The 25,245-nt window shown below is 42.2% G+C and overlaps 3 protein-coding genes across 7 annotated transcripts in view; all 3 read right to left on the bottom strand.

Moving 5' to 3' along the window:
- Positions 1-6,836, bottom strand: part of zbtb8b (zinc finger and BTB domain containing 8B) — a 28,643-nt gene extending 21,807 nt beyond the window's left edge. The window contains exon 1 of the mRNA XM_025065159.1: positions 6,759-6,836. The gene's annotated coding sequence lies outside the window, so the exon portion shown is untranslated. The remainder of the gene's footprint in view (positions 1-6,758) is intronic.
- gstr (glutathione S-transferase rho) lies at positions 362-3,689 on the bottom strand. 2 transcript variants are annotated; one of them, XM_008332056.3, is made up of 6 exons: positions 3,388-3,689; positions 3,212-3,277; positions 2,933-3,038; positions 2,177-2,295; positions 1,755-1,834; positions 362-693 (listed from the first exon to the last, which is right to left on the bottom strand). In XM_008332056.3, the coding sequence occupies exons 1-6, from the start codon at positions 3,553-3,555 to the stop codon at positions 561-563; spliced, it is 672 nt and encodes a 223-aa protein (XP_008330278.1). In that variant the 5' UTR covers positions 3,556-3,689; the 3' UTR covers positions 362-560. The 2 variants fall into 2 exon arrangements, with proteins under 2 accessions (XP_008330278.1, XP_008330279.1); XM_008332057.3 differs by lacking the exon at positions 362-693 and adding an exon at positions 1,081-1,478.
- A 1,289-nt stretch (positions 6,837-8,125) lies between the features above and the next one.
- The window catches only part of fhod3a (formin homology 2 domain containing 3a), a 33,975-nt gene continuing 16,855 nt past the window's right edge, over positions 8,126-25,245 (bottom strand). Inside the window, exons 10-36 of one of the 4 annotated variants that reach the window (XM_025065156.1) lie at positions 21,827-21,894; positions 21,125-21,230; positions 20,613-20,707; positions 20,187-20,298; positions 20,010-20,104; positions 19,666-19,809; positions 19,329-19,564; positions 19,210-19,236; positions 18,316-18,450; positions 17,746-18,153; positions 17,000-17,059; positions 16,275-16,409; positions 16,074-16,124; positions 14,969-15,186; positions 14,108-14,416; positions 13,357-14,027; positions 12,825-12,965; positions 11,306-11,464; positions 11,040-11,222; positions 10,091-10,210; positions 9,843-10,004; positions 9,577-9,767; positions 9,257-9,461; positions 9,124-9,147; positions 8,669-8,870; positions 8,407-8,571; positions 8,126-8,274 (exon numbers count right to left, since the gene is read on the bottom strand). In XM_025065156.1, coding sequence (XP_024920924.1) covers positions 8,198-8,274; positions 8,407-8,571; positions 8,669-8,870; positions 9,124-9,147; positions 9,257-9,461; positions 9,577-9,767; positions 9,843-10,004; positions 10,091-10,210; positions 11,040-11,222; positions 11,306-11,464; positions 12,825-12,965; positions 13,357-14,027; positions 14,108-14,416; positions 14,969-15,186; positions 16,074-16,124; positions 16,275-16,409; positions 17,000-17,059; positions 17,746-18,153; positions 18,316-18,450; positions 19,210-19,236; positions 19,329-19,564; positions 19,666-19,809; positions 20,010-20,104; positions 20,187-20,298; positions 20,613-20,707; positions 21,125-21,230; positions 21,827-21,894 — 4,499 coding nt within the window. In that variant the 3' untranslated portion in view covers positions 8,126-8,197. The remainder of the gene's footprint in view (positions 8,275-8,406; positions 8,572-8,668; positions 8,871-9,123; positions 9,148-9,256; positions 9,462-9,576; positions 9,768-9,842; positions 10,005-10,090; positions 10,211-11,039; positions 11,223-11,305; positions 11,465-12,824; positions 12,966-13,356; positions 14,028-14,107; positions 14,417-14,968; positions 15,187-16,073; positions 16,125-16,274; positions 16,410-16,999; positions 17,060-17,745; positions 18,154-18,315; positions 18,451-19,209; positions 19,237-19,328; positions 19,565-19,665; positions 19,810-20,009; positions 20,105-20,186; positions 20,299-20,612; positions 20,708-21,124; positions 21,231-21,826; positions 21,895-25,245) is intronic. The other 3 variants (XM_025065155.1, XM_017041185.2, XM_017041186.2) reach the window with 3 other exon arrangements.

Here is a 25,245-nt window from a genome sequence, read left to right as displayed (position 1 = left end):
TTGGGGTGTTTTTAATTTAGAAAAGTGGCAGTTATTTAGATCACATTTTAAATATAATATTTATAATATTATTTGTTATGATTCGGCATGACCGCTTTCCTACACTGTGCCGCCAGTGCCACCTGTTGGTTCAAAGGTTGACAATCTACAAATAAACGTCACTTAGAAAACGACCAGTACTCTACTGACCTCTGCCGTCAACTTTATAGTACCAGAATTTTTTTTTTGTCCAAATACATTATTAGACAAGTATATTTAGTCAAAATATCCAAGCACCTTCAAATGCAGATTAAACCCAAAACGGCCCACTCCACACAAACATTTTTTAATTGTTGGCTCGAATGGAAAAACTACATTTAAACAGATTAATGTCAGTTGTTTATTGATTTCTGTTGCCCAGGAAAAAATAGATTTTGTCACAAATCTAACATCCAATATAAAGTTACAAAACTCACAAGTTCAGGCTTAGGTGCATTTCTTAAATTGCAGCGAACTACAGTATAGAATTGCAGTTAAAGGAATTGTGCTTGGCCACACAACAGGAAGTGTGTGTCTGTGCCTCAGAGGTCTTTAAGGAGGTCCTGTCCCTGTGGGTTCTCCTTCCAAGTGGGAGGCCAGGACGCTTTGATGCTGGGTCTCTCCTTCAGACACTTATAGTATTTAGCCAGGTGAGGGTAACGTTGTTCAGATAACCTACAGAGCGAGAAACAGTTAGTGCACATGCTTTTCTAAATCGTCTCATTTGCTGTGGGTCAGTCGGTTGACACCATAAATACTATATCATATCACAATGAGATCACTTCCTTCGGGTTAGAGCTCAAGAATATTGCCGAATGAGAGACCAAGTATTTTCAAGAATGTCCGACAAGTAGCTTCCTCCTCCAGATGATATAAAAGAATCTTTGAAGACATGTCAGCTTACTTCAGGTGACTACAGGAACATGACGGTGAAAGAACTTCAAGAAATTAAAGTCTTGTGGTTGCTTCCATTGTTGTCAACAAATCATTTTAATATCCTATAATACTTGAAAGGAAGGAGCATGTTGTTAAATACCTGTAGGACGAATCAATACACATAAATAACGTCTTCAAACTGTGTTTATTGTTCCACAGAGACTGATGTTAGACACAAAAACACTGGACGCATGCGCAAAATTGGCTGCCGTTGTTAGAATTGTAAAGCTGGACAAAGTTTTTCCCTCTATGAAAATGTTAGAGAAAAGGGTTATTTCACAGTACTTTAACTCTCTGATGAAGGTACAAAATGTGACGTTATACTATTTTGGAATGGAGTGCAAGGCTTTTAAACAGGGTATTAGATGTAGCCTTCATGCACATTTACACATTAGAGATCTTTCAGTGTGTCTTGGCCTTTGGGGTTGTCCAGCCAATGAGGAGGCCAGGTGGCTTTGACGCTGGGTCGCTCCTTCAGACAGTTATAGTATTTGGCGAGATTGGGAAAACGCTCTTCTGACAACCTACAGAGTGGAGAACAGCAAACGTTCATGATTTGCTTGTTTTGAATATTGGCCTTTTATCAACGGTGCAATGTATGCAAGACATTAAACCTATGGTTCTCAACACCTGGACAACTGACCAGTAACTGCTTGGACTTTGACCTGATTTACACAGTGGACCAACATAAGGTTAAATGCTGCACATTATAATGACCTCAGAAAAATGGGACACAAAAATATAAGCTGCCCAGTTCTTTTACAAAAATATTTTAGGAACCCTTGATTTAAACAACTTACCCAAAACGAAAGAGATAAGCCACCGCTGGATAAACAATCACATCAGCCAGGGTGAAGTTTTTTCCTGCCAGGCAACAGCACTGGAAAAACAGAAGAGAAATGTGAGCCATGTATGCAGAGTAAACATTTTTTACCAACAGTGATAGAGATCACCACGTAAAAATGTAAACAAACAAACGAGCTTCGTCTTGTAGTCATAAAGTGGTGCTGCCAGAGTGATAACCTAAGTACAGACTCCCAACAGGCATGACTTGCAGTATTAAACATTTACCTATCATGTGTTTCAATGTAACTGATTAATCGTTTTCTGTGTGCCAGGATTGGGGGAGGGAAAAAAGTTTTTTCATTTGGTTTTTTTCATTGTAATTTTCTTAATTTATGTCGCAGTTGTTGGATTCTACCATATAAGATTTTGTACTTACCCCCTGCAGGTATCCTTCCCACAGCTTTATCTCCTCGGCCAGACTCTCCTTGTTCCTCTTGATGGCAGATTCAAGTCTCTCATTCTCTGGGACCTTGTAGTTGTAGTAAATCACATCCACTGAAAGAAAAACAAAAAATAATTTCGACAGTGCAAGACATACATTTAGTGAGTCTTGATTTCACTTCCTCTTGTTAGCAGTGTTATGGTAAAATAGAATGATGATAAAATCTACAGTGCAAAACAAGCATTCCAGTGGGTTTTGTTCTGACTTCCTTTGTATGGCGGAGTAAGGAGGTGCGGTAGGAAAATATGAAGCAACTTAACTTTTTCATCTAAGCTGATAACAGCTCCTCATAACCTGTTTATGGCAAGTAAATCCTTCATTTCAGTTATTGCACCCAAACCCATGACTTCGGGTGCATGCCAGTGTGAACATGTGATTTAAAAGTTGGGTCAAACCATATGACCCTTCAGCATCACTTCTTGCCTGGAGAACTGCAGCAAACACTTAGTCCCTTGTGTGGTAGCTTACTCATGCTAAAGCAGTCATCATATGAGCATGTGTTTTTGAAGAACTAGCTGCCTAATCACCCAAAGGCATACTGCAAAGCCCTCACAGGGGTATTAGTTCATGTTGTTCGAAGCCCCCAGGAGACTGCAGGAGTGGCAACAACAGAATCTTAGGTTTTAAATATAACAGTTATGAACAAAAGAAGTTGAAATATGATTCAAAAAGATATAAGCTAAGACTTACCCATTTTCTGATTGAGGGTGTTGCCCTCAAACAGGCGCTGGTACATCTTGCCCTGTTCTTCAGCGCAGTCAGGGATTAATTTGTTCCCCTGGGACTTGAACTGGCTCTGTTGTTAGAGACATAAAAAAACTTTTTAGAAACAGTCTTTTCTGTTTGTGCATTCTGTGAAATTAAAGGTTGTCGACTCTCTGCACATAATTGCCTATGCAAACCTATTATTACATAAGTGTATGCAAGTTGAACCAGTACTCCTGCAACAATTGTTGTCTAACTTCTTACCTCCAGATACATGCAGGCCCCAAATGACTCGTTCACAATAATGTTCCCATGTTTGAAGGAAGGGAGCTTGAAGGAAGACACAGTTGAAGTTCAAACGTTGTGCAGAAAACGCATGCAAATACAAGGATTTTTTAGTTTTTAGTTTAAACGTTGAGCGTGCAATAAAGCAATCATACCTGTCCCCTGGGGTTCATGGCCATGACCTCCTGTGACTTGTGGTCCATTTTCTCAAAGGAAAGCAGTTTTTGGTTGTAGCCTTGCAGATTTTTCTCCTCTAGTGCGATCATAACCCTCCAACAGGGAGGAGAGCCGGAGCCCCAAAGCAGAGTCATGTCTTTTGCCATGATTTCGGTGGAAGGTTGCAACAACCGAGTGTCAGTTACCAGAGACGTAAAATAAGAGGGAAGAAGACCAGTGAACCTGCAAACTTCCCTACTCCTGATTATATAACAACCAAAGTATGACGCGCGGTAGTTGGGATAGTTAACGCCCTTCCCAAGCTTGGTACCTCCTCCAACGGAACGGTTTTAATAATTCTACACCAGTAAACGGTGTCTCATTGAAAAAAACTTTTATTAATGCAATTTTATTTTTTGTATTCAAACCGGATAAGTACATTAAAGCACCGCAATAATGTGCATTATATCTACAGACGCATGAATCTAAGGCAAAGCCTAGTATGTGATGGAGGGACTTATCTTGCCTTGAGTTCACCTTCTTTGATAGGACAAGCAAAATGGCGAATCGAAAGGCAAAACAGATTTAAACTTATTTAAAAAACATTTAAACCGAAGCTACGTAACATAAAAAAATGGCCATTTACCTAAATAATTAATTTTAAATAACCAATAGCAGTCAGAAAACTAAATCTTGACGTTGCACTGGTATGCGCTGATTCACTGTCATTCAAATAAGCATGAAGTCACCGTGACTAAGCACTTTTCATTCACCCATTGTTTTTTTGATGCACAACAATTAACGACATAATACTGTTAATAATACTATGAACCTATTTATATAGAGTATTAAATTATATATATACATATATGGTATTAAAAATTCAAATAACTTTAATCTCCAAATACTACTTAACACACTTATCTTTTTAAATTACTTAGCCTTCATTTTTTTTAACATTTCACCTCTCATTTATGATTTGAAAAAAAAAATTACAAAGTTAAATGCTGAGAATGTTGTAAAGTCACTATGATTCTACAGGTACCATTTCAACAACTCTTTGACACCAATAACTAAACTTGTTTTCCTCTCCATTAAATATGTATGGGCTCCTCATATCTTATTCAACATACAGTGGTACAGACATACAATACCCAGCAACAAAAGTTTGCAAGAGCTCAGTACAAGTAGTTAAGTAGATTGTGAAAATGAAGTTCCTCCATGGGATATGGAAGCAACAGTTACAAAGTACATTTTTTTAGACTTCAGCAAAATTATGCGTCAGATAGTGTGGCAATTTCCGTTGACCTTAGTCAAAGGCCAGCACTGACTGTATTTTAGTAATTTTGTTTTTACTTTTTATTATTTCACAAGAGAATCTTGAATCAGAGGTGAAATGTCTCCCAGAAACAAAGCCAGTGGATTTGCCTATTTCTAAACCACTTTGAATAAAAAGACCTGACTGACTGACAACCAAAATAAGCCATTAAATAGGAACAAAACGACGCAATAGGATTCATATGTTATGAGTATATGAATGGTGTATAGTCAGCATGATACTGTAACTTCCATATAAACCTGTTCTTAACCTGTAAATAATTTGGCACCTCCCATCGAATTCATGCTGGATGTTTCCAGTGGTAATTATAGACAGCGTTATGTCGCAACAACTATTTGCATAGTTTTTGCACAAACAAAGATTGTATCTGAAGTGTAAACTGTGGAAGTTAGCTTTTGCAATGTATTACTATAATTGCAACTCAATATTTTTTTTGTCTACATCAGTTAAATAAATAAATCAAATCTTAGTTTAGTCTGGTTTAAGGGGCGTACACCTGGGACACTGCATCCATTTGGAATCAGTCACTGCTGACAGCGTCACTATGGGTCGAGGCATGACTCAGCTTATTTTCGCATGACATTTTTCTTTTCAGTTGACAAAACATACAAAAATCAAAACAGAAATCATATATCATCAGTGGAAGAGAACATTTTAACATTGTTTTTGAACAATCTTCAGAGCAGTACAGTATTAATGTGCATTACTGGTTCGTGCTATGGGTCAATAAATAGTTATTTACTTAGATTATGATTTTTTTATCTTGGTATTTCGAATTTTTAAGGTTCAGACCTTGTACCTCATGAATGGAAACTAACATCTAGGATAGCAGGTTTATCACAAGATTTTTTTTTTTTTTTTTACAAATCACTATACTCAAAAACTGCAAACCAAAGTCAGGCACCTGTGTGGAGTTTGAATACACGATTACCCACTGGTTTATGCAAAGTCACAATTACACAGGTGTTTTGAATAACCTCTGTGCAGAGAAAACGCACAACAACTGAGAGTAATTTTTTGCCAAGCAAAGAAACTCCTCTGCCTTTGGGCCAGTGGTGAGCGTGGTGCGGAAGGTTTAAGGTTTGAGTCCACTAGCTGCCAAGTTACCAGAGGTCACATTTGGTTGTGTGCAGTGGTGTGCTGTGTCACAATGACAAGTTCACTTTCCATTATAATGATCAATAAGGAGGCTTTAAACCGGTTTTCACCTAGCATGGTTACTTTGTAAACGTTCAGCAGTAAACAAACAGTGACCTCAATTTCAACCAAACAGTAACAGCTCATATCTTCCATTGAAACAGACATCATTAAGTGCGAATTAGAGATAAGCCGAAAACAAAGCAGGGGGAATACAGCCCAATTCATTGTGTACATAGTTTTTTTCTGCAGAACACCCACATGCCTGTGGGAGTGAGTTCAGCTGTCAGAACGTCTTGTGAGCCACACTTCTCCGCCATAGAGATAAACCAGCTGTAGCAGCTAAGTGCCTCTAAAATATGTCGACATTTGGTTGTCAAACAACAACCAAGCCCACAAACACGACTCTGTCTGAAATAATGACAGAGATTTAGAATGACCACTTCAGTGTGGGCATTCTCAACAACAATATAAACGTGTCTTAAAGCTAATGCTCAACAGGTGTCTGTCTTAACGAACATGCAATACACGATTAATTTGGCTCATTGCAGTGTAATTTATGGTTTTTCATTAAAAGATGCAACAGAACAGTTTACAGACTGCATAATAAACATAATAAAATTCATATTTAAGCCTCTATTCGGAGAAACCCAGGAGACTGTGTTAGTTAAACCCAGTTTTAATGCCAACGCAACTGGGAGCTCATTAACACAACCTGGTGTGCAGTATCACGGAAGTACTCATGGGAAAAACACAAGAGTTCAATTAAAAGCAAACGTGTTTAGTTGCCTCCTCATTATCATTAATTGCGGGTGAAGTTTTATATATATATGGGTTTTAAATCACATGCATTGCAGTGCACAGTATTAACAACAAAGATAGGTCATAGTTTACCTGCAACTGCGTACACGAGCTCCTTTTTGTCGAAGAGGAACGGACTTAATATGTATTCAATGTGTAACTGTAAGGTGCCCCAGCAGATTTTTAGACAAACAGGGCCATCTAGGGTCAACAAGAAGAACTACACATTGAAAGTCCAATTGGAATTATTCAATGTTCGTTTAAAAAATGCATGTGATGTCATGTATTCATAAAAACTCCAAATAAATTGAAAAAAAATAAAATAAACCATCAACTGTTTTTTTTTACTCAAAAGCTTCTGTTTTATTGCAGAATGTGTTTTCACAGCATTTCATTGCAAAGTGTCTCATGTTCAGCTCACGACATAATATTTATGCAGTGAAGACTCTCAGGTTTGGCTGTTTTGTAAAAGGAGCAATCATACAGTACTTCATGTGGGATTTAATACAAGCACATAGTTCATATAGTGCTCCCTTTTTTTCCCTGTTCAGTAACCCACATTTTAAAAACACATTTTAGACGGTCACTACGTCAGTAGTGACCCTTGCTCTTTTGCATGTAATTACAAATCCCAAAACAGCTTCGTTCTATTCTTTCCTCAAGCTATAAAACAACAGAAAAAGTACAAAAATACTACAGAACATGGTACAACATAAACATGCATGCTGTATCTGGCAGCTAGAAAGGGCATTTACACATACTCCTCCGCTCGTTCTTCAAATAGAATAATAAAAATGAGAAACATTCTCAACCATTTGGCTTTTTAAACTTTACAGTCCCACTCAGATGAACACAACATTTTCAGTCAGTTTATTTCCCGAGTGACAGCTCAATATTGCCGAGTAAGGTGCACCATGTTCAAACTTATGGAAATAAATACCGTGATACATCTACGTGTCTCCACAAAAGCGAGAAGTGAGTGAAACGACACAAAGCAACAGCCAAACGGCACTGCCACGTCCCCTTTTTTTTTCTTTCAAAAAACAAAAGGCACAAATTGGATTGGAAAGTTATAACGATGTCTCCCGATCACTGCAGAAGCTAACACCTGTATTGTCACAATAGATTATTATTACTTTTTTCGTCCATCTTTACAACCAAAATTCACAGCTTAAAAGTAGTGAAGTCACAGCTGCAGAAACCCATAAACCCAAGTAGTCCCTCAGGTAAAATGCAGCCTTTAAATATGTCTTTTAAAAAATATAGCTCATTGTAATCGCGGCATCACTGATGCTTCGTTTTATTTACATTTTGCAACATCTTTTTTTTTTTTTACATTCTTAATTATTTTTTTATTACTATTATTTCTCCAGGGATTGTTCGTTTCTTTGTTTGAACACACGCTTTCGTCACTAAGGCAAAAACAAGCAGCTGGCAAACACATACGGCAACATGTAACACGGCTGAGGGAGGAGTGGCATAGAAACCTTCCACAGCAACCAGGGGGACAGTCGGGGAGAGGACGCTCACATTTACGTTTCTAGACAGTCAGTCAGTCCTAAAGCGAGAGCTTCTTCTGGCGTAAGACCGTTCTTCAGAGTCCGTCTCACTGTCAGGAAGAAATGGAGAAGAAATGTGTTTAATTAAATAAACACAGTAAGTGTTATAGTTTCTACTGCTGTTTTTCATGATGGCTGATGTATGTTTAGGATTAATGAAATGTGGCTCATGTAGGTCATACATGACTTGCGGTTTGCTCTGGATCTCCTCCTCTCTCTGGGCTGAGCTCTGGGTCCTGGACCCTGAGTGGCCGACCTCACGATGCGCTCCATGATCTCGTCTGCATCGTCTTCTCCACAAATCTGTTTCTCCTCCACGGCCGGTGTAGAAGCCTGCATAGTTCGACCTGCAGCAGTGGAGCAGATGTGTATAAATGTATCTGCACTCGCTGAAAACATCTCCCAGAATGAAGGGCCGTGTATTTAACTTCCTGTCGTCCTCACCTCCTCGTCCAGGTCGTGATCTTGTGCGTGTCCTAAGCCCTGGTACCCCAGTGGCTTCCCTGTCACATCCACTCAAACTGGTTCTCAGCACTGCTTTCATGTTCTCGTGCTCTGCGGCGTCCTGAGCGTGGCTGAGACCTTGAGACTGCTCGGGTTCTTGGTTGACACTAGGGGCACTGTTGCTGGAGCCATATCGATTGCACTGGAAAAAGAAAATAGAAGGAAGTGAAAATGTGCCAAAACCTTCAGGTTAGACTCCACCATGCAAAACCGTAAACACCCAACCAGGGTGAACATCCACCCTGCAGAAATTAACGTGGCAAATGGGAATAATCCAGTCAAGTGTCAGGTGAAAGGGAAACATTAAGGTGAAGTAACAGTAGTTAGTAGTCAGCATGCACGTACACACACTCAACCAACACACAAATTCAGACAGGCAGCATTCAAATGTATACCTCACTCTCGTCTTCATCATCAGACTACAAGAGAAAGAACGAGCGAAGAAAAAAAAGTAGAAGGTATAGAAAGTTAGAGTTGAAAGGCAGAGAGTGTTTCCTGTGTAAGTGATGAAGTGGGAGTTCTTCTTACAGGAGCGTTGACGTCCATGATCATCTTCCCTCTCGTCTTGTTGCGTTCACGGTGGTCGGCTCTTTTCTGTTTCTGCTGCAGAACCCGGTCTCTGGTGGTCCGGTACTCCAGTGCAAACTCGCTGAGGATCTTACTGAACCTGTGGACACTGATCTCCCTCACACTGTAGGCTGGATGGCCCAGGAACAGCAAGAATGAATGGAACCTGAGAGGAGGTTTATCACAGATTTATCAGAACCTTGTCAAGAATGGTGTATTACATTAACAGAGTCATTATAAGAACATCAATAAGAAAAACAAAGACAGCTATTGGGCGCCACCTGTTGAGGATCCTCCGGTGCACAGTCTTCAGGATGATAATCCTCTCTGCGCAGTCCTTGAGGAAGTCAGACATCTTCTGTTTCAGCAGGGGCTTCATCTCATGCTTCGCGATCACTTTGAGGTGATCCCATGAGGCTTTGCAGCGTCGCTCCATCTGACACAGGTTTTCCTGAAGCTGGTCAAAATCAACCTGAGGGAGGGGACGTTTGGAGCCATGAGTACCATGGAATATTTTGAATATTTGTACAGTACGTATGAGACCTACTTTCGCAGACCGCGTGATGGCTCCAATCTCAGAGTAAAGGTCCGTGCTCTGAGGGAAGTTCTCCACCACCGCAGAGCAGACATGATGCAGCAGAGACTGTTTATGCACAGTATCCTTCACTTCCGGAACCTTCTCCAAGTATGTCATCTCAAAGCCTTTGGCCTAAACACACACACAGACGGTTTTTGTTTCTGTATTAAAAAACCTAATGTTGGTGACGTGAAGACAAGCGTCCCGTCACGACTCACGTTCGTGCCATTCAGGAAGTTGCCGATGGCGAGAAGTGTAGAGAGGATGTAGCGCAGGGTTTTGTTCTTCTCCAGCTGCTCCATACCTTCCTTCAGATCCTGCAGCGGCTCGGCTACTTCCTGTGCGGAGGAAGACACACACATGCTAATATGTACAGTATGTGTACCCCATAATGTTTTACTGGGCTATTAGTCTATTCAGGAGGTGAACAGGTGCACCCGTTCACCTTATACGTCACGCAGGAAATCATCTGCTCTCAATTTAAAGAGACGGACGTTTCTCGAGAATGTTGCCGCACATTTACTCCTTGTTTTCTTGTCTGCCTGACGAACAGCATGTTGTGTTTTATTGGAGCTCTCGTCCACCGAGCTCTCCTGATGGCACCTCTACTACGAACGCATATGGGAAAGCGTGCTTTTTTCGTGGAGAGGTTAAAGACAACAGCATCCTGTGGAAAGCCATAAAATTTATGGGACAGCGATTGAGGGACAGCATGTTTTTCATTGTCTCAGCTCGGCTTTGAACCCTCTCCTCTTCTGGACGCGCTCGCTGCTTGAGTGGAACATGCTGTGCCAGGAGGAGAGGACGAGATGCCACTAAAAGCTTGTATATTTAGTTATGATGCTATGGTGCAACAATGGTAATGTTTTGCGGCTGTTGCTTGCATAGAAGGGTCCAAGTTGTTGATACTGACTGTCATGGACATGATGCACACATGCAGTACACATTTACTTACTTTTAAAAAAAAAAAAGAAAAAGATTTTAGTACCAGTGTCTGTTTCTGTTTGGATGAGTTTATAAACCGAGTTTATATGATTTTGTGTTTCGCAAAAGCTTTGGTCTTTCTTTTCTAATGAAAGTCTTGTTCCAATTTTTTTTTTTTCCATTACTTTCATTTTATCTCACGTCCTCATCTGTATAGGAACTGTCCCGCGTTTTGGAACGCACCTTCTCGGTTGCCTCATAGTCCATCTTGAAGGCCCATAGTTGGAGTCGTGCTGAGAGTTCGCTGATGGACGAGAGCGTGAGCAGAAACTGTTCCGCGGAACCAAGTGGGGTGTCAGGATTGGCCAACTGAGCCTCCTGGATCTTCTGCTTCTCCTCTTCGGTTGGGATCATGGTCAGAAGTTTCTGAGGGACAAAAACCATGAACACAATATGTTAAAACATAGAAAGATGAGCTTCTGTCAAAACAGCTCCCATGAACCTCTCACCTCTATTCCCTCCTTGTTGAGCGCATACTCATCGAAGTTCACGATAGCTGTCTTGATGGTGCGAGGAGGGGGCAACACCGTCAGGCCGATATTGATGGCGTTGCTTCGCTTGGAATCCAGCACAATGATCTCTTGGCGCTTGCCGTCCGCCGCCGTTTTCTAGGTCACATCAAGACACAGGGTCAATCTTTGGTCTCCCTCTGTCTCCACTTACCGCTCCTACTCTGTCTCTCATCTCCGTGTGGTCTGTTTTATGGGCTCTGAAGGATTAGAGGGATCGCAGGTTTGCACTCCGCGCTGCAGAGACCGCACGGTCATTAAGCACAGGAAATACCGTTACACGTTAGCGCTGTGTGACATGTGCGCGCAGACATGCTGTCACTACATACGCTGGGATGATCTCAACACAACTGGAGGCTGTGGAGAGAGGGAGAGTCATAACGTGACACCGCATCATGTGCAACAGAGCAGATGCTGAAGTCATAAACTTAAAACCATTTTATTGGCTAGTGATTAGTTAGCATTTTAAAAACAGTTTTATAGAGCATTTCCCAATTGATTTTGATACAAAGCCAAGCATTTAAAAAGCTAAGCTAATGTTTGGGCTTCAACGTTGTATGTGTTTACATATACAACGTTGATGGCTGTTTATTTTGACGTCTAATATATAATATAATATATAAATTAATATATATTAATATATATATATATAAATATGAGTCCAAAATAAAAACATGACAAAATGTAAAAGTGCAATGTTTAAAAGGTAAACACTAAGAGCTACACCTGACAAGCTATGGCACATGGGCCAGATATGGCCCACTGGGCTTTCTAATCTGGCCCGCCAAACACTGGTACAAGGTGTGGTAAAGACTGAGGTCAATGTCACTAGATGGTGGTAGACGTTGAATGTGCCAGATATTATTTCACCCAGCATTCCACATCCAACCAATTCTGAACCAGCCCACCGGTCAAATGTTGAACCTCACTTTGGTCCTAATGTTTTCGTTACCTGTTTGGCCTTGGAGACCACCATCACAGAATCCCAGCTGAGACACTAGGGTCACTAAAGCCCTGCTCAGCTCCAGCTAGAGTTTAAGGGTTTAAGCAGTGGCTCAAGAGTTAAAAGTGTGACATACCTGACTTCAGCTCTGCTCTTTACAGAGTCCACATTTTTCTCATTAAATGGCTCGGTGAGAATCATAAAGGATTTCACACTCCTGCATACACGGCCGTGCCTAAATCCTAAAATAACAGCTTATCAGAACAGGGGATAATATGCACTAAACCTATAGACTTCATGGCTTTTGAGGTGGAAAAAAAGTGTTAATGTGGCAACGATTAGAGAAAATACAGTACACTGGAATAACAGCGTAAGAATGTTTAACACCAGCAGTTGGCTTGTGACCCAATTTCAGCATCAGCTTCAGTTTGTCGTGTCCCGACCCCAAGGTTGAAAATCACTGGTTAAAAAAAAAGAAGCGCCCAGCTGCTGTGATGTGGACGACAGTTTGTTTACCTTTGTAACTGGCATTTCTTTCGACTTGGACTCGAACAGTTGTTCCAGTTTCGCCGTGTCCACCTTCACCGGTTCGAGTTCGGACCAGAGGGAGTCTCCGTTTCGCTTGTAGTCTCTGTACTGGGAGTCTGTGGGACGCACCTGTTCACGAGCACAACCAGAACAACACGCATTAAGTGGAGACATGTGCCGGGCCTTCCATTTCCCATAATAAATACAGTGAACCAGACAAAAGGGACCTCTAATAGCAGCCACATGAACATGCTCGATGTGAGTCACTGATGTTAATGGTCCTTTGTGGAAACAGACGTCCTTTAATGAGCTCTCCCTGCTCACCTGCAGGATTCTAAGTCTTTGAATCACCCTTAATGAGCAAAGTGAACGCTGCACGCTTCAGCCCAAACAGGGTCATTAGTGTAATCAATTTGATATAATTTTGATTATTAGTCATTAAGGCAGTTTTGGGAAACACTTTTTCTTATCTAGTCCACCGTTTGTTCAAACTACCTACATGTGTCTGGTGGCGACTCACCTCACTCCAGAACAGCCTGATCGTCTTCTTCTTCTTGTTGAACAGAGGTGGCTCCGGAGGTGGAGGCACCGGGATAGGTGCGCTAAAGGTAGGAGGAGGCGGAGGTCTCCCTATCCCTAGCAAGGGAGGAGGCGGGGGACAGCCTCCGAACCTGGGCGGGGGTGGAGGAAAACACGGCGGCGGAGGAGGCGGGGGCGGGAGGTCGCCACATCCGCCCATCAAAACAGCATCAAGGATGTCCTTGTCGTCGTCCTCCGTCAGGTCGGTGAAGTTGATGTCACCGATGCGCAGCTCACGTGGGCTGGCCAGGAGCTGGTCCCAGATTGTGTCCGATTCCTTTTTAGGTGGAGGGGGAGGGGGCTCGTTGGCAGGAGTGTCTATATGGGAGAAGGGCGAGCCGAGGTCCTTGATCAAATCTCCGAAGCGTTCAGCCAGTGGTCGGATGCCGCGCCTCTGCTCGGATTTGTTGCTCTCCTCATCGTTGCCGGGCCTCTCCTTATCGTCCTCCTCCGTTTCCTTGTCTTCCTTTCTTTCTTTTTCCTTCTCCGCATCTTCTTCTTCCTCCTCCTCATTACTAGGCTTCTTGTTCTGGGAGTAAAGCATGTCCAGCATGAAGAGTTTGCTGTTGAGAAGTTTGCTGCCCTGCTCGTTCTCCTCTGCCTCCTTTAGGCCTAGGAAAGGGAATAAACAAAGAAGTAAATAAATTAATAAATTTAAAAAAATAATTTTTTTTTTCATTATTTTTACCCACCGTCCTCATTGCTCCCCCTCTCCTCTCGTTCCAGAGTGCTGCTGGCTGAGGAGATGCTGGAGGCCGAGCAGTTGTCTTTCTCATTTACTTCCTCATTCTGCCGTTCCTTGTCACTCAGGATGCCCGTGTCCTCCTCTGCTTCCTCCTTGTCTTTTTGCTGTTCCGGCTCGCACTCCTCTTCTTCTTCTTCCTTGTCCGCTGTCGTTTCCTCTTGTACTTCCTCCTCTTCTTTTTGCTCTTCCTCCTCTTCTGCTGCAGCCTCTTCTTCCTCCCCCGTTTCTACACCGATCGCGGAATCGTCAGCTTCGCCTGCCACAGATATTTGAAGTTGCTTATGCCTGTGCCATCAGTCAGACAGCTAAATGTAACACGGCCGCCTTTGATTTTAAAGGCGCCCTTGTTTGATTCTGCACATGGGCGCACTATACGGATCGACACAACCCTCAGAAGGAAAAACAAAAACACACGCCCGTACACCAATGTAAACAATATAATGCGGGCACAAAGCCGGCTTGTCGCAGCATCAGGATACGAACAGGAAATGAAGAATTAAGTTCCTGTTTACGTCAAACACCCCGGTGTACAGCACAGGCCGTGCAGTGATGTGGGTCAGCTTAGAATAACACGGCTCTGTGAGGCCTCGGCGCTGCAGTACAGTTGGCCGCGCACGCTCCATAAAACAAGGCTCTTTTTACATATGTGTGATGTTTTGACATCGCACGTTCAAGAACACCTCTGTTCACCCTTTAACCTTTCACCTCCTCTCTGTTCACTTTCCATTTCAATTTAGCATTATTCACATCTGCCTGGTTATTGATTCTATGCTAATCATATTTTCCTCTTCCTCATCAGTTGTCCTACCAGTCTCGGTGTGCGTGTACTCAGCGTCGGGGGTCTCAGCTTCCAGGTCGGCCTCTGTGTCCTCCTGCGAGACAAAGGAGGATGGGCTGCTGCTGCGTGATGATGAGGGCCAGGATTCGGAGGGAGTAAAGTTCAGGCTGAGATCAGGGCGAGTTCTCGAGACCCGGACGCGTTCCTTTCCGTACTCCTCCGCTGCAAGACGATCCAAGTTCTTATACCTGATGGAGAGAGGAGAAGGAATTTTACATTTACCCCACACTTATACTTCTCTCAAGTCACAAAAGGACAGAAGAAGAAGAAGATTAATTTGGCTTCTGGAAGGCAGAAATGAATCCTGAAACCTGTCCAAGATGTACTACAGTCCTCCAGCCTCTTTCTTGTCCTCCATCCTCCAGTCATCGCTCCCTCTCCTCAACTTCCAACCTGTTGACCTGAACAAGTTGTATGCCACTAACTCAACCTCCCCTCTCCCTTTCTTTCACTCCCTGGCTCCTCCTCTTTCCCACCGCACCATGAATGTGTGGAGCTTCTGTTTGGACTTCATTAGCATAAGACTCCAATCCAGAGAACCAAAGAAAGTGAATACTGAGACATTGTATTTGTAAGTGGAAACAGATACCAACACTAGTGGGGGAATATATAAAAAAAGAATGTACACATTCAAATCCCAATGATAACATAAGGATTTTAATCTCACCTCAGCTCATATATGGCTGGTTAGTTCCTGTCTATTAACATAGAATTATTAAAACTACTAAACTTGTGTCTGTATTCAGCATAAAAACCCTAATGATTCAGCTTTGAAGGCAGCCAAAGAGATCAGGATCCTAACAGGCTGTGGCAGTGAAAACAGACAAAAAACAGACAGAGAAAAACCATCCCTGCGATCAAAACAGAGCTCTTCAGAAAGACAAGAAACAGACAGAGAAAAACCATCCCTGCGTCCCCCTCCCCGCCCCAGCCTTTGGCAGCAAACAGCACCTTTTTAACCTGAAAACAATTACACTATTACTGAGCTTCCCAAACTAGATTCACGAACACATTCCCCGTTCTGAATCCAGCTGTGTTTAACAGGGTGTTGTTTTGGTTTAGTGAACACGCTTACCTCTCCTCCCGGGCATGCCTGGCCTCTTCCATCTTATCCACATAGTCGCGGCTGAGGAGGAGACAAACACACGTTTTAAAGAACAATAATAATCGTATTATATATCGAATATATATATATATATATATATATATTTATATATATATATTTATATATATGTATATTAATACAACTCTTATACAGACTTACACTGTGACTCACCTGTGCTTATTTCTCTCCTCTCTCTCGATCCTCTGCAGTCTCTCCTCTCTCTCCACACGGCGGCGCTCACGCTCAGCTGCCAGGGATTCTTGATGTTGGCGATAGGAGGACGATAGAAGACCTCCAAGAGCAGGCCTGAAGGAAGGAGGAAATAATTGAATCATTTTATCATTTTAACTTAAGGAAATAAAAGGAAAATAAAAGGAAATAAAATAAAATAAAAAAGTAAAATACTGTAGCATGTTCAGATATGATGCTTTAGCAAACAGTGTTTGGTGTAAAAATAGTTCCTAGGTTCATCAAAAAGATTTACATTTTGCGGCTTTACAACCATGTTACACCCCTGATGTATATGGGTGTTATTTATGCCTATTCATGTATTTATATTTACCAAACATAAATCAGGTTTGTGTCTCAACTAAGTAAACACAGAGTTTGGAGGGATACTTGTATTTTTGTACAGCGCCCTGGGACCATAAACCTACAGTACGCAGATTGACTAAGGCTTTATGTGAAGCTTCCACATCCATGGAGATCCTAGAGATTTATTCTCCCTTTAATATAAAACAAAAACTCAAGTTTGTTTCTGTGGAAAAATCCAACTTTACTTAGTGAAGTATGTCCAAAATAATCACCAAATGTATTATAAGTATGACATTTTTACATGTGGTGTATGATTTTTTTTTTTATTGGACCATAGAATATAAGCTCATGTTGGCTCTCACCTGGAGCTGGAAGGTGAAGTCGGAGTCCCAACTGAAGAATAGGACGTGAAACCTCCATTTCTAAGTACAAGAAAAGATGAGAGAAAAAAAAAGAAGAAAGTGACGGTGAGTGATTGACCTCTGCAGTCGTCTGGTCACCTGACACCAGACTGACTGATCAGTGACCAACTTTACAGTAACTGTGAAGACCATATGACACCTTGTTACATAACAGGAATGCTTCTGGTGCAACACAGGAGTCACCCTTAATGGAAACTGCTGTAGTTTAAGTCACATTTTTTAAGAAAGCAATGATGCATCCTGGGAATGTTATTCAATGAATCCATGGGCATAGAAGCAAACCTGTTAAATTAAATTATATTTAATTCAAGAAAAAAAGGGAGAATAAATTAATATTAAAGGATGAGAAAAGATCTGTGAAAGAAAAGAGATGACATACAAGTGATGACATCAGAGAAGTACTGGTGATTTAAAGTGGAGATTTCAAACAAGTGCCGTGAAAAAAGGAGTGATACAAGCAGAAAAGAAGTCCTGTTAAGTGCAGTGACAGACTGAAGGTGAAATATCAAGTGAGATTTTTTCTTTTTTTTTTTTTTAAGTAAAGCAGTGATGAAGAAAGGTCGTGCAAGGAGATCCTGAGTGGTGCCATGTGAATAAAAAGGAAAGGAAGTGAAAACTGCAGAGAAGAATCAAAGAGAAAACAGGAAAAGCATCTGGTGAGACACAGGTCCTGCCGTCTCTCTGACCTTGGAGACGTTGGTTTCGGAGATTCTTTGACCGGAGCCGACGGCTCCTCATCAAGGTCGTAGGAGAAGAGGTGGAAGGGAGAATGTGGAAGGTAGGGCAATCGATCTGGGTGAGAAGGACTAGAGCTGCCTCGTGGTGGCGGGCTAACCTCGGTGCTAGCGGGAACGGTTACCGAAGACCTTTTCCTGGCCAGCAGGGTGGCCAGAAGTGAGGGCTGGGGAGGGGGGCTGAGAGGGGAGGATGCAAGAGATGAAGAAACAGGAGAAGTTGGAGAATTCTGGGAAGATGCTGGAGATGATCCGCTGGGTTTCTTCTCTTCTTCCAACTTGGAATTATCCTTCCTGGTAGTAATCGTGATGGTCTGGATGGTCGTTCTGTGAACAATGGACGGAATGGATCTCGGCGAACTAGGGAGAGAGGAGTGGATCGAGAAGGGATGCATGGATAAAAGAAGAACTGGACAAAAAAAAAAGATAACATATTGGTATACCTTACAACTGCAAATATATTACTGTTCAAATAACCAAGGTTTGAATAGGAGATTTCATTTCAACCAGCTCCTCAAATACCTGGGAAGGATTAGATTAGACACTGTATCAGAAACTGGCTGCTCGTCTGAGTCAGACTCAGTCACCGGAGTCTCCTCCTCCTCCTCCTCCTCCTCCTCCTCCTCTTCCTCATCTACTCCTTCCTCACATTCCTCTCTGCGGAGGCGAGGAGGTGGATGCGCGGATAGGTCAGGAGGAAAACGAGCGGGATGCATTCAAGGAGATATGATGTGATGAATGAGAACGGCATGCAAACAAATAATCAAAACAAATAAAAAAAAAGAAAGAAAAAAGATGCAACACAGGTGAGGAACAGATGGGTTTACAGCTGCATGACCGAATCTTGAAAAAAAAAACAAAAACAAAACTTCTTTTGAGAGAAAAAAATGTCAATAAAGTGGTAGGAAAACAAAAAGAATGAGATAAGACAAGACAATGAACATAATGACAGTGGGATGAATGGTTCTGATTACACACTCTGTGCCTGGTTAGAGGTCCCTGCATGCATATACAGTATGAAGAACACGTGCTGACTGGGACTGGGGAAAGGAATGGAATCCATGGCTGAACGACTGACCTCAGACCAGTGCCACCAAACACTGTTCTGTAATGCTAACAGATTAGCCCGTTTCGCATTGTGCAACACTCCTTTTATGTCCATGTACGCGTAGAACCTGCACCAGAAGGTTGCTGGTTCGTCACCTTGTAGAAAATACTTCCAAACCCTTCAGCCATGCGCGTCTGTCTCACAGCCGTTGTTTTATTAATTTAGCATTTTCTCCGTGAACCACGAAAAACACAGCCGGTGTGATCAGTGTCACATTATAGTCGTCACAGCACCAAGGTGAGAAGCTGCAGTAGTGTTACGTTAATGGGTTGACCCTAACCCATTTTTAAGTGACCCTTTGAACTCACATGGATGGAAGGAAACCTGACAGTGCCCTAGAGCAAAGAGTGACAGCACAGGACGGTCAACTGTCTCTCCCTCTGAGCTACGGTAACATGTGCCACTCCGAAGACGTCGAATGTCTCACCTCTCACTCGTGTCCTCGGCTCTGTGGCCATTAAATGGCTTGAAGCCGGCTCTTTGCGGGGACGCTGGACTGCACGGGGAGGCGTGACCAGAACGTCCCAGAGAGGCCCTACGGCTCCGCCTCCTCTCCAGGCCGGGCCTTTTGTCCCCGCCCCCGAGGCTGGTTCGTCGACGGTCTCTGCGTCCCGTAGGTGGAGGCTGGCTGTCGTCGTCACCGTCTTCATGCCGCAGAGTCATCTGGGAAAGACAAGAAAGAGAGCTTCAAAACTAAAATTGGGTTTCTAACAAAAAATAAATAAAAATACTAGATGAAATGATTGATGATGATTTTCTTTTACCTCATAAAGGTTGAGTTGCTCGACCAGGTCCAGATCAGTGCCTCGGCGGCTCAGGTGTCTCTGAGACACCGTCTCCATGCACTGTTCCTCCAGACCATCCACCATGTCGTAAAAGGAATCCTGGTCTGGCAGCGAAGCAAGTGTCTGCAACAGAGAGAAAAAAAAAAGGAACTAAAATCAAATATTCATTCGACCTTCGGTCACATAGTTGTTAGTAGTAAAATAGTAATAGAATAAAAAAACTAACTCTTATAAATGGATCTCCCATATTTATACACAGATAAATCACTGGACTAAATATAAGCAGGGAAAGCTTTAGCATACAGACAAGAAGAATCTAATACCTTATTGATGAGAGTCATAGCATACACCAGCAGCTCTGTGTCCACGCCGTCTTTCTCCTGTAGGATCTCCATAGTATTGGACCAAGGCTTGCCACCTGGAGAAGAGGAAGTTGACATCACCAAATCAGGGGAGTTAAAAAAAAAAAAAGCAGAGTTTGATTGGACAGATTTCTTTACCTCTCTTATTGTCCACAGTCGTGATGGCTTCTATCAGCAGCGGAGCGTTGGACTCGGAGTATTCCACAAAAACCAACAACAGCTTCAGAGCCGTTTTTACCACCAGACGAAACTAAGGGAAGAATTTAGAAACAGTATTTTTACATGATAAATTGAGTATAAAAACTAAACAAAAACAACATCATGGCAGGTCTGAGGGCACTGGAATTAAACAGGTACTTTCAGTCCAAATACCACGGCACCACAAAGCCATGGAACTGCACTAGCCTCAGGTCAGGACACAGACCACAACCAGTAGCAGATGAGGTGTTTGTTTGTCATAAAAGGTCCAAACGAACGCTCTCTTAGGGGTTAGGAGGTAACGACTGCGTCCGAACACTTGGTGGGGAGTGACGTAAGTTCTTAAAGCATGTCAACATACAGTACCTTAGAGCCGACCAGAGCGTACAGCCACTGGATCGTCTCGGCGTGACCGATGACACCGTTCATGCCGTCCACGTACAGCATGATCTGACCCATAGCTGAGAGCAGGGCGAGAGAATCAAAAAGTGAGAGGATTAGATTTGAAATGTAATGGACATTAAGTTTGATATCGATCTTCATACAGTCGCAGCAAAAAAAAATTTTTATGGAAAGGGAAATGTTTTCAGTCGGTTTTTTTTAGGTAAACGGTTCTATCCAGGGACCACAAATCCTCTGCTAACTGCTGTGAGATTTATCACTTGGCTGCTGTGAGCTACTCATTACACAATTAACAGAAAACATAAAAAGTCCAAATTACACTTTGCATGGAATTATTATTCAGGACACGTGTTTGAGACAGGAGAATGTGTAAAATGGACAATTTTCGAGCTTTTATTCAAGTAAGGAAATAAAATTGTATGTCATGAATATTTTAAATAATGCCCTTATATACTGTATTTCAAAAATGTATATACCTCTTAATATATAGTTCTGGTAGTTCTGGTCGGCTTCTGCTCCAACTTTGATGAGACATGTCAGACCTTCAGCCATCACAAACTCGTGGACCAGATCTTTGTCATCCTGATGGAAAAACAGAGCTTAAAGTACAAAAAAGTACTGAAATAAGGTCTAATTTATCCTGGTACCACAAGGTGGCAGTACAAATGCACACTTTGCTTTCAGGATTAAAGACCCACAAACACTTAAACACGTGTCAAAGATGTCATTTGCAGTTTCTTTTTTGTACCCTGTAGTTAGGGGAGAACTCACACAAAGAAAGATGAGAATGAATTCATGTACTACTGCAAAAAGACCCACTAGGAACCTTACAAGTGCAGTATAGATGCAGTAATTCAATTGGAGAGTTAAGCTAAAAGGTGTGACAAGGCCGTGTATTGCCATTGGTGTATTTGTAATTATTTATATTTACGTCTTTGGGGAGTTTCACCAGGACTAGACCCTGACACAAATGCTGTTCTAATTTCATTTTCCACACACACTCACTCACTCACACACACTCACTGAAGTGTACATAATCACACAGGGACAGAAATGCCACGTTGATGGAGATTCCCTGTCATCATGGAAGAGCACGGCGACCGCGGTGACCAACTGTGTTCTGCAAACGGACTGTAATTGGGTACGAAATGTGCATGTGTATTTGTGTCTGTGTTTACCTGAAAGATTTGCTTTAAAGAGAACAGTGCTCGTCTCAGGTCCCGGCCGTTGGAGTTATACAGTCTCTCTGCAGAAAGAAAGGGAGGGAGGGGGGAGGGAGAACACGTAAGTTATAAAAACTCATCTACGACTGATGTAATGCCGTGTGTTTCGTTCAGAAACTGTTTGGACTGCACATCTTTCATCCCATCCTACATTTCATTCCGCTGACAAGATTAATAAAAACCTTTCAGCAGAATGAGTCTCAGCTGTGTGCGGCGGTTGCGCAACAGCTGAACGTGAACGGGGGGGAGAGAGAAAGGCTACATGTTTGAGGAATCAGTCCCAGGGTTTGGCTGTGATCACCTGAGGCAGCCACTCCATCATACAATTCCAGCGTATCCTCACTCGAGAAGCAACACGTGCAGAGTTTCTCCGTCTAACTCTACACACACTAACAGTAGTGATTAAAGCAGTATAGGAATGTTAATGAGCTGCTGGCACAGATTCAACGGTGAGGTATTCAGGTCACTGCAGTGAAACCATTCTGCACAGATATTTAGCCTCAATGTCACTGTCGTTCGTCCCAAGGGTCGAGTGAAATATCTTTGGTCTCATTTCCTGTTTGTCCAAATTTCTTTTTTTTTCTTTTCTTTTTTTGATTAGCTCTCTGCTACAAACGTCGATAGCATTTTATGATGTGCTTGTTTTTGCTATCATTTCAACTAATTTCTTAGCCCACAGCTTAACCTCAGTACCCGGCAATATATTACACATCATATATCAAATATATTCTCATTGTCTAATACAAAGAGGAGAAAGCAGGACACCGAGCACCGTCCCAGAATATGGACTTCCCACTAAGTGGCTCTGTGATGGACAGGGCTAAGCCACGGCCTGGGTCAAAGTCATTATCATTCCACAAAGAGACAAAAAAAAAAAAAAAAAAAAAACAGGCCTTTTTTTTTCAGGGGGATTTTTTCAACCATTACTGCGACTGAAAATCATGTTAATCCTCTGTGGATGTAAGCAAATATTCAAAGTCTGTAATAATAATAAGCCGTCCCCTGTGTCTGACAGACGTCAACTGAGTTCCAGGAAATCAAGTTAACACTTTGATCGGGGACCACAGTGTCTCACTGGTTCCTGTCCCTCATCAAACAGAAGTGAGGCCTATCAGCGTAACCTTTACCGAAATATCTGCTCGGCGTCAGGAGCACGGTGCCGACATGAACTTGGCTTTAAAACATTTATAAAAGATAAAAGAGGAAACGAAATTGTCATTAAAAACAACACACAGTAAAGATATCAGATATCAGTCTAAAAAAAGCAGTCAGAGCTGATACATCCTGAACAGGGGAAAACTTAATGGAGGCTTTTTTAAAAAAAAAAAAAAAAAAGCAGCAGATTTGTACAAGCTCTTTATAAACTCTATTATTATTTTTTTTTATACATAACCCCCCCCAAAAAACAATACAGAGAGTGTGTGAAACTGCACCATACTGGTCCACTTGAATACAGGGGGCAGCCAGAGTTTTGTGTGAACAATGGATGGCTGTATTTTGTAAGAGCAACAACAGAGTTGTGATGCTATTATTGCTAACAACAGCGATGCTATTATTGCTAAAGAATATAATTAGGTTTGTGGATATGGTTGGAATAACAGTACGGATTTTCTTTATTTACATTTGTGATGCATTATATGAATGTGTTTATACGCAGCGCATCCACCAGTATATTTAAAAATGTCCATTTCAAAAGAAAACCTACAATAAACTACAAGCCGAAAAGTAAGGCGATCTAAATCCGTGGAGGAGAGAGCAGAAAAAGAAACATTTTTCAAGCGAGTTTTTGTGTCTGTCCACGTGTCTTCTGCGGGTCACTCTCCCTTTTTTTTTTTTTTTTTTCCTGGCAGTCCATGATATTATTGTCACAAGAAAGAGCTGGGATGTGTCATTGTGGCGAGAGCATGTGCTGGTACATGGCGTGAGCACGCAGCCGTGTGTAAACCAGAGCTTTTGTTTTCTCAGGAGGAGTAAGACGGTGGAAGGGAAGACAGATGGGCTCGATGCTATTTAGAGGTTTACAGTGTTGTTTTGAAAAAAACAAAACAAAACAAAAGGCCTCGCAAATATTGACCGCGCTTTCGTCGCGACCTCGCACGCACCGCGACCTGTCAGCCTCAAGGAATCACTGAGTTCGAGGTCCGCTTTAACGTCGTCATTATACTTGAATTACACTGTCACTTCTGTTTAAAATATCCCACTTTAATAATAGAATATAATGGATAGATACAGTTATCAACAACATTACTCAGACGACTCAGGTCTCAGCTGGTGGTCCTGAATTAAAGCCAAGAGTCATAAGTGCTGACTCATGTTCCAAAAAAAATTCCATTGCTGTCTGAGCCAATCAGACGGTTGGCCTCAAACTGGGTCTTCAGCGTGATCTCAGGGGTGAACCCGAACGGTGGCACACTGCTGAGCTTAGTTTAATCCCAGGAAGTCATTCCTTCTCGGTGCTGGTATCGTGCTAAATATAGCAGGGTCGGGTAACAAGCAGTAGAGTACAGTAGCAAGAAGTAACCTGGGTTCAAACCTCAAACCTATTGAGTTAAATGTCATTTTACTATTTTTATTTGATTGTACAGAAGTCTGGACACGGACTCGGTGCCTGTAGCGGTTCTCAGTCAGAACTGACGAGTAGCCTCTGCGCTAATGTGCCGTTATGTGGTATTTCCTCCTCTCCTGTGCAATGTAATATCAATAAATCTTGGGTTAAACGAATAAATACTGTATCAATCTGTCATGTGCTCACACTGTACGGGCAACGATGCATGGTTTCACTCTCACATCGAGTGAAGTGAGAGGGAAAAGCTGGCAGGCGGCAAAGGCCAGAGTAGAGCGCTGAGGACCAGTGGATTATTCTGTGACTTTCTATATTTTGCCTGTTGGTCTTGGACCAGTGTGTGTGAGCACTGGAGGATGTTGATGGTACAAATGACGACATGAGCTTCATGTATGTGTGTATATATGTGTGTGTGCCTATTGGGAACGAGAGAAAAAAAGGAAGAGAGAGACCTCCGAGGTTTTATGGCGACAGATCTAGACAGAGTAAGTCTACAGCGGACAAGCTATCATATTTTTCTTCATTTTTTTCTTCAAAAGCATAAAGGCTAAAATGCTAAAATGCTTCTCTACGCCATCTATAGGGAAATCGGGGGCATTGCAGGGAAAAGGCAGAGGTATATTTACAATACAAACCGATTATATCATTTGGACAAGTTCGGTGGGCCGGATGACAAAGCCAAACGAGCCGCATTCGGCCCCCGGGCCTTAGTTTGCCCATAGATCTACCTGCTGGTATTTGCATTCTGTACCAGAAATATACAAAAGTTGACTAATTTAGAATAATCGTGGGTCTTTGAGGTGAGGTTGGA

This window comes from Cynoglossus semilaevis, chromosome 18 (assembly GCF_000523025.1).
Source record: "Cynoglossus semilaevis isolate Cse_v1.0 chromosome 18, Cse_v1.0, whole genome shotgun sequence".
NCBI classification, from domain to species: domain Eukaryota; kingdom Metazoa; phylum Chordata; class Actinopteri; order Pleuronectiformes; family Cynoglossidae; genus Cynoglossus; species Cynoglossus semilaevis.
Note: the sequence above shows the minus strand (reverse complement) of the source record. Positions and strands in the feature narration are given on the sequence as shown.

What these genes read in the sequence shown, in the direction of transcription:
- gstr (XM_008332056.3), bottom strand. Translation starts at nt 3,555, where the DNA reads ATGGCAAAAGACATGACTCTGCTTTGGGGCTCCGGCTCTCCTCCCTGT. An exon ending in CACCCTCAATCAGAAAATGG is followed by an intron (nt 2,296 to 2,932) that starts GTAAGTCTTAGC and finishes TTTTTCTTTCAG; the next exon opens with TGGATGTGATTTACTACAAC. An exon ending in GCTTATCTCTTTCGTTTTGG is followed by an intron (nt 694 to 1,754) that starts GTAAGTTGTTTA and finishes CTCGCTCTGTAG; the next exon opens with GTTATCTGAACAACGTTACC.